The sequence below is a fragment of the Gastrolobium bilobum genome, unplaced genomic scaffold (genome assembly GCF_033153095.1).
Source record: "Gastrolobium bilobum isolate Gb01-03AN ecotype WA unplaced genomic scaffold, APGP_CSIRO_Gbil_v1 utg3020, whole genome shotgun sequence".
NCBI classification, from domain to species: Eukaryota; Viridiplantae; Streptophyta; class Magnoliopsida; order Fabales; family Fabaceae; genus Gastrolobium; species Gastrolobium bilobum.
This window is the reverse complement of record NW_026896080.1, coordinates 85960-98455: the sequence shown is the minus strand read 5'-3', so window position 1 is coordinate 98455 and position 12496 is coordinate 85960. Positions and strand designations below refer to the sequence as shown.

At 36.1% G+C, this 12496-nt stretch overlaps 1 protein-coding gene across 2 annotated transcripts; it reads left to right on the top strand.

Moving 5' to 3' along the window:
* Positions 1–857: 857 nt before the first annotated feature.
* On the top strand, positions 858–12496 carry LOC133297691 (uncharacterized). 2 transcript variants are annotated; one of them, XM_061496864.1, is made up of 10 exons: positions 858–996; positions 2841–3054; positions 3335–3471; positions 3917–3961; positions 4044–4097; positions 8496–8600; positions 8704–8907; positions 10000–10085; positions 10816–11807; positions 11920–12496. In XM_061496864.1, the coding sequence occupies exons 2-10, from the start codon at positions 2883–2885 to the stop codon at positions 12171–12173; spliced, it is 2049 nt and encodes a 682-aa protein (XP_061352848.1). In that variant the 5' UTR covers positions 858–996; positions 2841–2882; the 3' UTR covers positions 12174–12496. The 2 variants fall into 2 exon arrangements, with proteins under 2 accessions (XP_061352848.1, XP_061352847.1); XM_061496863.1 differs by having other exon boundaries at positions 2841–3075.

Genomic DNA, 12496 nt, shown 5'->3' with positions numbered 1-12496 from the left:
TTTTCTCTGCATAAAAAATAAGAAACATTAAATCCATATTATTTCGTGTAAAACCTGTTTAATCAAATTAATTCGTTTTACACTAAACTCAAAATATTTCACTTTTATGAAAATAATATTTATCATTTTAAAAGATATAAACTTATTTTATTTTCTTTCTTTTTCATTCATAATACTCTTATTTTCTCTCTACTCTTAATTATTTGAAGGGGAGAAAATATAAAATACACTAAATATATATCAAAACACGTTAATTTCATTTAAAATGATACAAATTTATCTCATTTAAAATGATACAAATTTATCTCATTTAAAATGATAAACATTTTCCTTTCATTTATATAAAAAAACTTGTCAGAAAAAAATTCAAGAACTCGAACTGCGATTGAAGAAAGTTTAATTAGTTAAGTAATTTTCAAAAATAAAATAAAATTGAGTTCTTCTCGAAGATATGCAAAGCCAGCTTGTCATTTAATTTTACAACTCACTCTCCCAGACACTGCTGTTTGATTTCTGTTTTGTAAAACAGTTTTTTAGTTTTCACAACAAAAAAAATTAAAAAACTCGTTTGATAAATCTGTTTTGTAAAAAATATTTTGAAAACTATAACTGTTATTTTGTTTTTAAAATTAAATTTAGAGAACATGTCTGAATTATTTTTGTTTTCTATTTTGGTTTTTAACTTTCAAAAAGAAATAAATATAGAAAACGCGTAGCTATTTTAAAAAAAAAAAAACCACAAAATAATCAAAGAGCCCTTCATTTTTTTTTTTTAGTTCTTTTTTTGAATGTTCACATTTCTTAACACTTCATTTCATTTCATATCTCTCTCTCTCTCACACACACACACACACCCCACTTTCGCTGATCGCTTTCTCGTCTTTTCTCGCCGATTTTCCTTCCCGCCAAACACTCCCTCTTCCCTTCGCCGCCACCGCCGCCGCCGGTTCTCATTCCTCCGATCCTCCGATATATCTTCCTCTTCATTTCTATCCGGTACGTGATCCACTATCGCTCTACTCAACTTTCTCCAACTCCATATCAGATCAACTTCTTCCAAATGTTTTTTTTTTCTTTTCATTTTTTTTTCGAAACAAAATTGATATCAGTGTTTTTATAGTCTAGAATGAAAGAAGAGCTTGAATACGTGAGGTAGCTTTTGTTTTGTTTTTATATTTATTTTTAATGTTGGATTGTGAAAGATCGTGTTTACTGTGGTCGATGCTTGCGTTTTGCTCAGTTAATCGTAGTTTAATTTCTCACTTTATTGTTATTCGTTGTGTCAATCAATGGAAAGCAGAAGAATGAGTTTACATTTCATTTGAGTTTACATTTCATTTGCTTTCTTTCTATTATTATAATTACTATTATTAAATTATTATTAATTTCTATGGGATTACCCTTTGATTTACCAGAAGCAGAAGAAGAATTATCAGGGATTATAATGCGGTGTTTATATTGATCGGCTGTGATTAGTTTCAGTATTTAATTTCTTCATGGCATGTGGAATTTTGTTTTATTTGACATTTAAATTAAATCTCATAATGCAGAAGAAGTGAAGGGACCTTATTGTGGTGTTATTGGTTCTGGGGAATGTTTTTGTTTTAATTCATTGGATTTACCGTTGCAGTTGTTCAATTGAAGCCATTATTGAATAACTGCTGGACTAATTTACATGTTTAAATTGTTGCTATCATGGCATTTATGTGTGGAGAAGGAAAAGTAAGATCCTGTTTACTTACTTCCTTTCCTTTATCCATTCTGTCCAAGTCCGAGAACTAATATTCGCTGCACTTTTTGTGCAAGTTTGTCTTTCATTGTATTTTAACCTGTTTTGCTTCTTGTGAATAAGCTCAAGTTATTCTAAAATGGACAGAGCTGTCCCACCCTACTTTAACAATTGGGCAGTTGTGGTGGTCGTGGCCCTATATTTCTGTATTCACCTGCCTCAAGACTCTTTGTATATTTGTTTCAGTTTGTATGTTCAGTACTTGTGGGTCACAGTAGCTTAGTAATCCCTTTCAGAGTCTTGAAGGTTGATGAATTTTGGGTTGAAATATAATGCTACTTGTCAAACTTCAAGTCTTAAACAATATACTAGTTGTTTCCTTTACTGTGAGATCTATCACTTAATATAAGTGTACGAGTGGTACTGGATTGCACTAGCAATGCATTTTTAATGCTTTAATTTATAATCAAAGTAATTCACGAGCATAATCAATTATTTAAGTGGCAATGGACTGATTCTCTGGTGCTTAGATTCACAGCTAGATGTATCGTTGCAACTTATTTTTGAACATATGGTGAAGCCCAAAATGTTATGAAGGGTGCGATAACTATAATGGATGAATGGACGAGGTCATGTTTATTTTATGTATTGAATGTTGACCATCTGATATGATGCACCATGATATCTAGGACACATGCTATATAGTCTGATGTTAACGTTAATTCTTAACTTTTCAACCAAGAGTTGGGTCTTGGGAGAGGAGGAGGAATAGGACGATAATTGTGCTACTCCCACATTTCTGTAAGATTTTAAGGATACATTTAGGTAATGCAAATGTGTTATTACTCTGGAATCAATCTAGCAATCTGCAGCATCCTGTCCTTTTTTATGGTACCTAATAACGGAAAAGCCCTGCATTGAACAAGCAAAAGTGTCATGTATTTTTCTTCTCTTTAACTGTGTCTTGACACTTTTACTTTTTTTTTAGTACAATGACAACTTTTACTTGTTACCTAGAAATTAAGGTTTTACAAATAAGCAATCATTTATCTTCTTTCCTGATGTCATAACATTTAGTCCCATTTAATGTATTATTTTATACTTTATGCAGTGGAACCTTGTAAAATTGCTTGGTACTCTTTTATGTGAATAGATGTCAGTTGCCAAGCTCAAGGTCTCTGGCTCTCCAGATATCATGAAAACAGAAGACAGAATAGATACCATAATCAGACAAGCAATTGGCAAAGAGCCTTTCCTTGCTTTTCCAAGGGCTGGTGATAGCCCTGTACAGTGGATTCAACTACTTCATGCTTTAGATCAGCAAGGTGTTAGCAATTCTCTTTCAGGTTTGAAAATTTATATATTTGGAGGTTCATTTTTAAAGCATTCAGGTGATATCAATTTGTATACACTGGATGTTAATTGAACTAAAGCATGTGTTAACCATGTGATATATGTAGCCTGCCTGAAGCAGTAAAATCTAAAATAAAGCAGAGGTTAACAGAGTTATATGTCCAATGTATCATAAGCAATTTTTCGGCTTGTTACAGGTGCATTTGATTCTGAAAACACTTATTCTGATATCACTTTTCATTTATTTGACAGAACTTCCTGGGTGGCCATTGCTTTCTCCTCTGAAGGTTCAGTTGCAGAAGTGTGACAAGTGTTCTCGAGAGTTTTGCTCCCCCATTAACTATAGAAGACATATACGTGTACACCACCGGTTGAAAAAACTCGATAAGGTTTTCTTTTGATCTTATAAATAGAATCATAGCTATCATATTCTTGCTCGTAGTTCATGCATTTTCCCTTACGTATTTTCTTCATGAGAGGGAGAGCCTTGCAGCAGTGGTAGGGTTGCTCCTTGTGACCGGAAAGTCACGGATTCAAATTTGGAAAACAATCTCTTTGCAAAAATGCAAGGGTAAGGTTGCGTACAATCGACTTCACCTCTACCCTCGCAAGTTGAGGAGCCTCATGCATCGCGTGCACGCGCGCGCGCGCGGGGGGGGGGGGGGGGGGGGATGTGAGGAGGGGTTCCCTTTTATATACCTAGATAAGGTTGCGTACAATCGACTTCACCTCTACCCTCGCAAGTCGAGGAGCCTCATGCATCGCCGGGCTAGATAGAAGTTTGTTTGTTTCTTTTCCTTGTCGTCTACAATTTTTACTGACACTGAATTGCAGGATTCTACAAAAACTAGGGATCTTTTAGGAGCATATTGGGATAAGGTAATCTTTCATTATTGTGTATTTTACATATATGAATAGTACAAATTGTTTTGATATGTTGTTTTATTTATAATTTGTGTAGCTCTCTGTAGAAGAGGCAAAGGAAGTTGTATCATTCAATAATGTGATGCTGGAGGTAAAACCTTGTTGCTCCTTGTATGAGTTATGTCAACATGAAGTTTTGATATTAATCGCCTTGCATGCATGCTGTTGATATGTCAAATATATTAGCCTATAATTGGGAGATATAAAATCAGGGGTAGTTGAGTGAAAGTAAACCTCGCATCTCCAATCCACTTCTTCACACACTCACCTTAATTAAGACAAGCACTAGGTGGCTTGTCATGGTTTAAGGCTCTGAAGTCTTGAAAGTTGAAATTCTTTCATAAATATGCTATTTTTATTTACATCTCTTTCTTTATACCTTTAGTAGTTTCCTGATCACACTTCTTCCACTCCTATCATTTATGCTATAGTTTTATGAGCTGAATTTTGTTAATGTTCTTTCTAATTGCTATATTGACTGAGAAAATTCTTCCCACTGCCCCCTTTTCCCTCCCCTAGTGTGTTTGTAAGGTTGTAGTTTCCTTTTTATATGTGAATGTCAGTTTTACAACCTCTTCTCTATCCTTTTGTTTTGCCTAGAAATATTTTATTTTTAGAAGAAATTTGGTTAGTATATAAACTTGAAAAAGTACAAGTGTGGGGAGGATAAGAAATCCTCTAAAACAAAAGACTAAATTCCAACAAGTATAGGGATAAATAAGGACTAAACCAAGAGTCAGCAATGTTGCCCAAACTATATGCACCAAGATAGCAAAACCCTTGAAACTGCCATGAGCAGAATAAACTGATACGACTCTTTTTTATTATAGAGAAAAAGGATAAAATAGTACAGAGGAGACTTTCTTAATCAAAGGGCACTCCCTTTGCCTCAGACTCAACTTATAATTTTTGCTTGTCCCTAAAGATACACAACCTCTATATATATTCAAGTTCCCCTTTATAGAAAAGGTTACAAAACAGAATTGGCAACAAATTAAATGACAAAATCGAATCAGCAAAATTTGGAAACTGATTAAAATCATTGACTCAAAATAGTAATAAATTATTGACCAAATCAATAATTGATTTTCAAATGTACGAAATACACTAGCATGTCCTCTAGAAGGAGATAAGTGAAATTCATGAAGTAATTTGGGAATCCAGGTTGAAGTAGAAGCAAGAACTAACCTTCTTTTGTAAAATAGTCTCCCTTCCTCCAGAGTGTATTGCTGGTGAGAATTTGGATCACTTTCCAAGTCAGCCCTTATCTTAGACAGAATAGGGTCTCTAAGCACGTTATCATCTATGGTAGAAATGTCTTGCCAAAAAGGCCTAGATATTGCTTGTAACTCCGTGTCCTCCCTCCTTGATAAAGCATTAGCCACCTTATTACTTGACCCTACCCCTTGTAAACAATGTCAAACACCTAGAAGCTTGGCCAGCCAATGTTGGTGATCTTGAGTTTTCACTCGTTGCTTCAAAGGAGATTTTGAACTCCTTTGGTCAGTGGAAACAGCGAATCGCCTCCCCAAAAGATATGGTCGCCAATGTTGTGTAGCCAAAACAAGAGCCATTAACTCTTTCTCATATACAGATTTTGAAAGAGAAGTAGTAGCTAAAGCCTTACTAATAAAAGCAATTGGATGCTTGTCTTGCATCAAAACTTCCCCCACCCCCTTACCCAAAACATCACATTCTATAATAAATGGCTTTGAGAAATCCTGTAAGGATAAAACAGGGGCTGTAATCATCGCCTGTTTCAAAGCATAGAAAGAGTTCTTTGCTGAACTGGACCACTCAAAATTACCCTTCTTGAGCAAGGCAGTTAAGGGCTGAGCCAACTTCCCGTAATTTCGTACAAACCTCCTGTAGTATTTGGTGAGCCCCAGAAAACTACAGAAAGCCTTAATGGTCTTTGGAGTAGGCCATTGCAATATGCTTTCAATCTTCCTTGGATCCATGGACTCCCCTTTATTGGATATGATATGGCCAAGATAATCAATGCACTACTGCCCAAAATTGCACTTTTGAAATTAGCAAAAAATATGGCTTAATTTAAAGTTCCTAACACTTATTCGAAATGCTCTAGATGTTCCTCCCACGATGGGGTATAAACTAAATGTCATCAAAGAACACAAGGACAAACTTACGAATATAAGGCTGTATCGTCGAGTTCATAGCACATTGGAATGTCGCCGGGGTATTAGTAAGCTCAAATGGCATCACCAGGTACCCAAAATGCCCTTGGTGCGTTCTAAAAGCTGTTTTCGGAATATCTTGCTCATCCATCCTTATTTGATGATAGCTAGAATACAAATCAATCTTTGAGAAATACAAAGCTCCATGTAACTCATCTAACAATTCTTCTATCACCGGAATCGGGAACTGATCCAGAATTGTAGCCTGATTAAGAGCTCGATAGTCCACACACATCCTCTAACTGCCGTCCTTTTTCTTTACCAAGATCACCGGGCTCGAAGAAGGGCTGTTACTGACTTTAATTATACCAAATCTCAACATTTCACTCGTTTTTCTATATCATTTTTTTTTTTTTTGCAATTGTAGTTATCTATAAGTTCGGACATTAACAAGGCCAGTTCCCTCCTTTAAAGGAATACGATGATCAACTTCTTCGCTAGGAGGAAGCCCATCCCCCAATCAAACCCCAAAAGAGGAATTTGAAGATGGGAAAAGACATAATCAATCTACTAACCTTCATCCAATGAAATTGTGGCTTGCGCCACTATCTATCATCACCAAAACCGGTCTCCACGTAGCTTCATCGTCTTTGGCAAAGTCAATCAACGGGCTGAAACATTCGACAAACCAAGCCATTGAAGTTCAGACTCCTTCCTGTTGCCAATCCCCTTCTCCTTCCCGTTATCCATCCGAGCAACGATGAGTGGGATCAAAAGGCAACCCACAATGAAAACATCTCCCCTTGTTTCTGCGTTTGACAAATTCATTATACGACAACCTAATTCCTTTGCGATCAGAAGTTGGCATCGCACGCGAACCTGAAGAAGTCACCCTTTTGGTCAATGTGGACTCACTCTTTTTAAAAATCTTGTTGGGTGCCCTTGTTGCAAGATTGGGCCTAGGCCCATTATTTTAAAAAAAAATTCCCTAACCCACCTTGTGACCCAGAAATTGTGTAAGAAGACGGTTTTTCCCCTCCTCCCACAAAACTTCGTGCACCACTTGCTAATGAGCGCGATGCAAAACTGCCATGGTTGTACAGTTGGAGGTTCTTCTCAATACTTTGTGCCAACTTCATCGCTAGATAAACTGCGCTTGGATCTTGAATTTTAATCTTGCTATGAATTTCAAGTCGTGGACCCCCGAGAAAATATCCCACAACCTATTTTCACTTATGTCGCTAACTTGAGCCATTAGAGGCTCAAACTGAAGAATGAAGTCTTCCACCTCCCTTCCTTGCTGCATGGTGGATGATGTTCATAGATGTTCCCATGAGAACTCTCACCAAACCTTTGAATCATGCAGGTCACTAAAGACACTACCTCTATATATATATTTACGTTCCCTTCTATAGAAAAAGTAACAAAACAAAATAAATTGGCAACAAATTAAATGACAAAATAAAATCAGTAAAATTTGGAAACTGAATAAAATCGATGACCCAAATCAGCAATAAATTATTGAGCAAATAAATAATTGATTTTCAAATCAATTATTGATTTTCGCTCTCCTTGTGTAAACCCTCCGGATCGTGGGTTTAATAGTAGTAGCTGTATCATAAACCTAGATTGATTTTGTATATAAATGGGGACTAAGAAAAAACCTCAAAAGATATGAGTATTCAGTTCCAATGAAACACACCCAAGGACCACATAAATTTCAAGCTGCCACAAAATCTTTGTCTCCTTAGTTTTTACCAAAACCTTTGTAATGAGTCCAAAAGGAAAAAAAAAAAAAAAAAACACTATTGGGAGCACTGTTCTCCCAAAATAACCCTAAAATGGTTGTTCCGAGGTACATAGTCACCTTAAAGTGCAAGAATAAGCTGCCTACTGTCTCTGAGCTAGATCTTCGTATAACACACATATAAGGAGAAGGAATAGTGTGGGGTCTACAAATTTGTTGCATGTTGTTTGTATTAATCCTGCTATGTTATGCTGTTCAAACTCCAAACAAAAGACTTGGTCTTAGAGGGAGCTTTGGATTTCCCAATAATTTTGTCAATACTGAATCTTTGAAGATTAGGAGTGAGTTAGGAATCAAAAGAAAGATTTGCGAGAGAAAATACAGATGACTCAAGGGTCCAGACATTCCTTCCTAAGATGGCTCAAGAGGCCAATATGTGTCCTGTGCAAGATGGATAAGAAATAAAACTGCAGAATGCAGATGCAGAGATGCTGCACATCTCTTTTGATTTCTCTTCTTTTCTTCTATTGTTGTTTTTCCTTTTTCCTGTTTTTCATAAATTAATCAAAATATCTTGTTTTTCCTCATTGACAATGCTCTCTAGGAAGTTCCGGGGTCCTCAATTTTGCAAGCCCTGACAACTCTTATTCAGAAACAAGGATTTTATTCACTTCCTCAGTATTATCTGAGGGCTGGTGCAGCCCTTTTGGTAAGCAGCATTACAGTCTGACTTATCAATTCGTTTTTCTTGTTAAATTTTGTTAAATACGTACCTTTGGTTTATTAATGCAATATCTCTGAATTGTCTACAGGATATTGTTCAGTCTAAACCTTCCAGTTTTCCTATATCTTCCCAGGAGTTGTTCAGTATCCTTGACGATGCTAGTGAAAAAACATGTTTTTGGGGGACAACAGTGTCAATGCAAAGATATGTTTTCGATGGAGAGGCTGGAAAAATTGGTCTTGAACCGAAAAACCTAGTTGCTACCACAAGTTTCTTGCTAGAACAGAAATTGGTAATTGTTTTTCATAACTTCAAAATTTGTTCATATTATTTCCCGCTCCCCCCTTATATCTTTTTACGTGGCATTTTTTGTATTTGGCTTAAAAAGGTGTGTTTCTTAATTCTTGTACAATGCCTTAGAAGGTTAAATGTTGACTGGTGTCTACCCAGATGTACATGAAGTATTGTTAAATCTTGCATGATAATTAAATTTTTAATTAATGGTGTAGATGTGATCTTTACATTTTCTATAGATTTCACCCTCATGTATTTGCGTTGCAGGAATTTTTTTTTTTTTTCCCCTTCTTCTTTTGGGTCAGCAGTTAAAGAAGGTAATGGTTGAGACTTTAGAATTAGAATGATATGTGGAAAGGATCCACTCATGAAGTTGGTTAGGACGGGAGAAGATAGGTGTATGTTTTCTGTTTAATTTTAACACTTGTTTGTTAGCAAAAACCTTAATTTGAAGAATTGCATGGTTTATTTATCGGCTATGGCTGAAGTTAGCTGTAAATGAAACAGTTACTAAATAAGAATGTTCCTTTTTTGATTTCCTTGGTGATGATGGAATAGAGAATCAGGTCTTGTAATCACACTCTTCCCCGTGGCTTTCACAGGGAAGGTTTTGCCACCAGACCCATGATCATTTTATGCTGCTTCTATAGTAATTGTTATGGAAAGTATCCAGAAAGTGGACGAAGTACACTATTATATAGTCCACACTTCTATCCTGGGTTGAGGGTTACCAATTCATGTGTACATAGATATCCTTTTCCACTTAAACTCAGAAGAGAGATAAGTGAAGAGAAGAGTAGAAAGGAAAAATCAATGTGGAGCAATTTCTCAGCATCAAGAGCTGCTGAAAAACCAATGCAATTCAAACGTGTTTTCTCTTTTGATAATTGACACATGGATCCAGCACATTTCATGTCACATGATTTGAATTTGTAGAAACGTGCCAGTGGAACAGAAGGTCATAGCATAACTTGCACATAAAATACAAAACATCAAACTGTGATTGTATATTAGCAAACCCAAAAAGCATGGTTTCCCAATTTAGTTCCTTGAGTCATAGTCATGATGAAATGAGTCTTCTTTCACTTAGGTGAAGGCATGGCTTGCGGACAAGGATGCTGAAGCACTGAGGTACCAGAAGCAATTGGTGGAGGAGGAAGAGGCTGCTCAGAAAAGGTATCAGGTTAAGTTTGAGCAATACAATAAAAGTCTAACTTTTTATTTAAATTTTTTTTTTTTGAAGTTTGACTTCTCTTCTAGTCATGTATCTTTGATTTATCTTCTTTTGCTGGGAAGTCATCTTAAATGAAATTTAGGATGGAGTCTGAGCAACCCACCACCACCTTTTTTTTGTCTTGTTTTGTGAAATAAGAGAATTCATTTAGCCAATGAATCGGTACAACTAAGAAACCCAAAGCAGAACCTAGTGCTACTTGGGTTGATAGGCCCTTGCATCATGAGAGAAATAAATCCTTCATAGGTCAGCAGGAGGGTTTTAAGATAGTTAAGGACATCATCAACCTGCAGAAAACTCTCATGCATAGTTTTAGTTAGTAAATTTGGCCAGCTCATCTGCATAACCTAAAATTCATAATGCCATAATTTAGATGAGCTTACCTCCTACCAGTTTTATGAGTGCTTCCAGAATGTGCTTAAATTGACATGTAAATATAATCAAACAATGCCTCTGCAATGATTTTGATTTTATTTTTCTTAGATTTCATTTGAATTTGATAATGGTTTCTGTGACTTATATTATGAATAAATCATGTGCTACATTAAGTTAATCTTTGAACTTTCATTTAGCAAAAATTACAAGAGATGCAGCTGAAAATGTAATCTCATGAAAATTGGTCATGTATGGATAATAGGGCTCTTTATTTAATTATGCACTCTATTTTTATAGACAAGCTAAGATTTTGGAGAGGAAACGCCAGAAAAAGCTCAGGCAAAAAGAACAGAAGGCTAGGGAACAAAGACACAAGGATGAGGCAGAAATTAAAGGGAATATTGGCTGTACTTTAAAGGCTTTATCAACAGCAGAAGCATCTTTGGATACATATTATTTTGTAGCTCATAATCCAGATACATTTGCAGATAACGCTCCTTCAGATGTACCTTTACAATGCCCTGACACTAGTGAAAGAATAGATGGGGATACTCAGTCAGGGTATGATTTTGGCACTGATCAGAATCTTGAGCGACAGTCAGCACGTGGACATAATCATCGGCGCTTAGTAGTTGCCAGACGGCTGGGGCTGCCAAAACCACAATGGGCTGTAGCCAATGAATTGCACACAAACCAGAGTTCTCCAACTTCAAAACTTGAAGTCTTTCAGAAATATAGAAACCGCCACGATCAAAGATTAGGTGCTATAGATACTGGTAGTAAAGTATGGAGTCGAAAGCCTAAACAAGAAATTGACATGTTGGTTTTAAAAACCATAGTAGAGAAAGAACCAGACCTAGTTAAGAATTATGAAGTTTTGATAGGGTCAATATCTGTTAATCTTGGCAATTGCAGCCAATCAGAGGGTTATACAGTGGCATCTCGAGAGGATTGCATGGTTGAGAATGTGGCCAAGCAGAATGGTTCTCAGGATAAGCCAATGAAACCTGATTTTGTCATGAGTGACAACAATAGGTCAACAGTTAAGCTTTGGAGGCGCCGGCATGAAACTAAAGATCCATTTCCAGTTAAAAGCGGTGGAACAGAATCTGATGCAGTCTATGGAAATGGAGATTGTCAAAACTTATCAGGTCCAAGTTGTTTAAGGTCGTGTAGTATAGATGGTAGTGATATTGATGATGAAAACAATTTCTCCCATCTAGAGGGTAGAGTGGATCCGGGAAGCTTACGGTTATCGAGCCATGCTGCAAAAGCCTTTCTTGCACAAAGTAAGCTTTGTCCCTTCATGTATTTGTCATGGTTCTCTTTCACCGGCAATGTGACAAAATGCTTGGTTTTGTCTTTATTTTATTTAGTCTAATTAAAGCAATTATCATGCAGGATGGAAAGAAGCTATCTTATCAAATCATGTGAAATTTGTTGTTTCCCCTGATTCTGAACCTACTGGATGTCAGGAGATACAGGATTTTGAAATAGGAGCATGTCAATCTTCTGATGTTGACAGATGCAAAATTCTTTCAAACTCAGAAAACAGGTTGCCTGTAACCTCCAGAATTACTAAATCCAAACCCAAAATGAAGCCTGGAAAGGGAACCAAGATAAAGTATGTTGCAAATCAAAAAATAGCTACCTAATATGAAAGAAGAAATTGGATCATTCAATTATACAGATATGCACAGTTTGACTTGTTGCCAATTAATTTGTTAGCAGAAGTTCCAGTTTTACCAGATGGTCTTCTGTCAGAATATTGAAGGTAGGTTTTGCCGGAAAGTCTTTATATTCTGCCCTTTTCTTTCAAATGATGTCATATGGGATTAGGTATCAGGTGGTTCTTTTTTCTTGTGGAATTATTAGCAAAATTTGTGTAATAAATTTGTTTTGTTACTATAGAGGTCATTTTTTTTTTTGGTGCATTGGTTATCGTCTTTTTTAGCAAAATTGTTTTTTCTTTTCTTAC

Bases quoted from the DNA above. Each gene is read 5' to 3' on its own strand.
- LOC133297691 (XM_061496863.1), top strand. From the start codon at position 2,883: ATGTCAGTTGCCAAGCTCAAGGTCTCTGGCTCTCCAGATATCATGAAA. The intron at 3,076-3,334 runs GTTTGAAAATTT...TTTATTTGACAG, and splicing joins TGTTAGCAATTCTCTTTCAG to AACTTCCTGGGTGGCCATTG. The intron at 4,098-8,495 runs GTAAAACCTTGT...AATGCTCTCTAG, and splicing joins TCAATAATGTGATGCTGGAG to GAAGTTCCGGGGTCCTCAAT.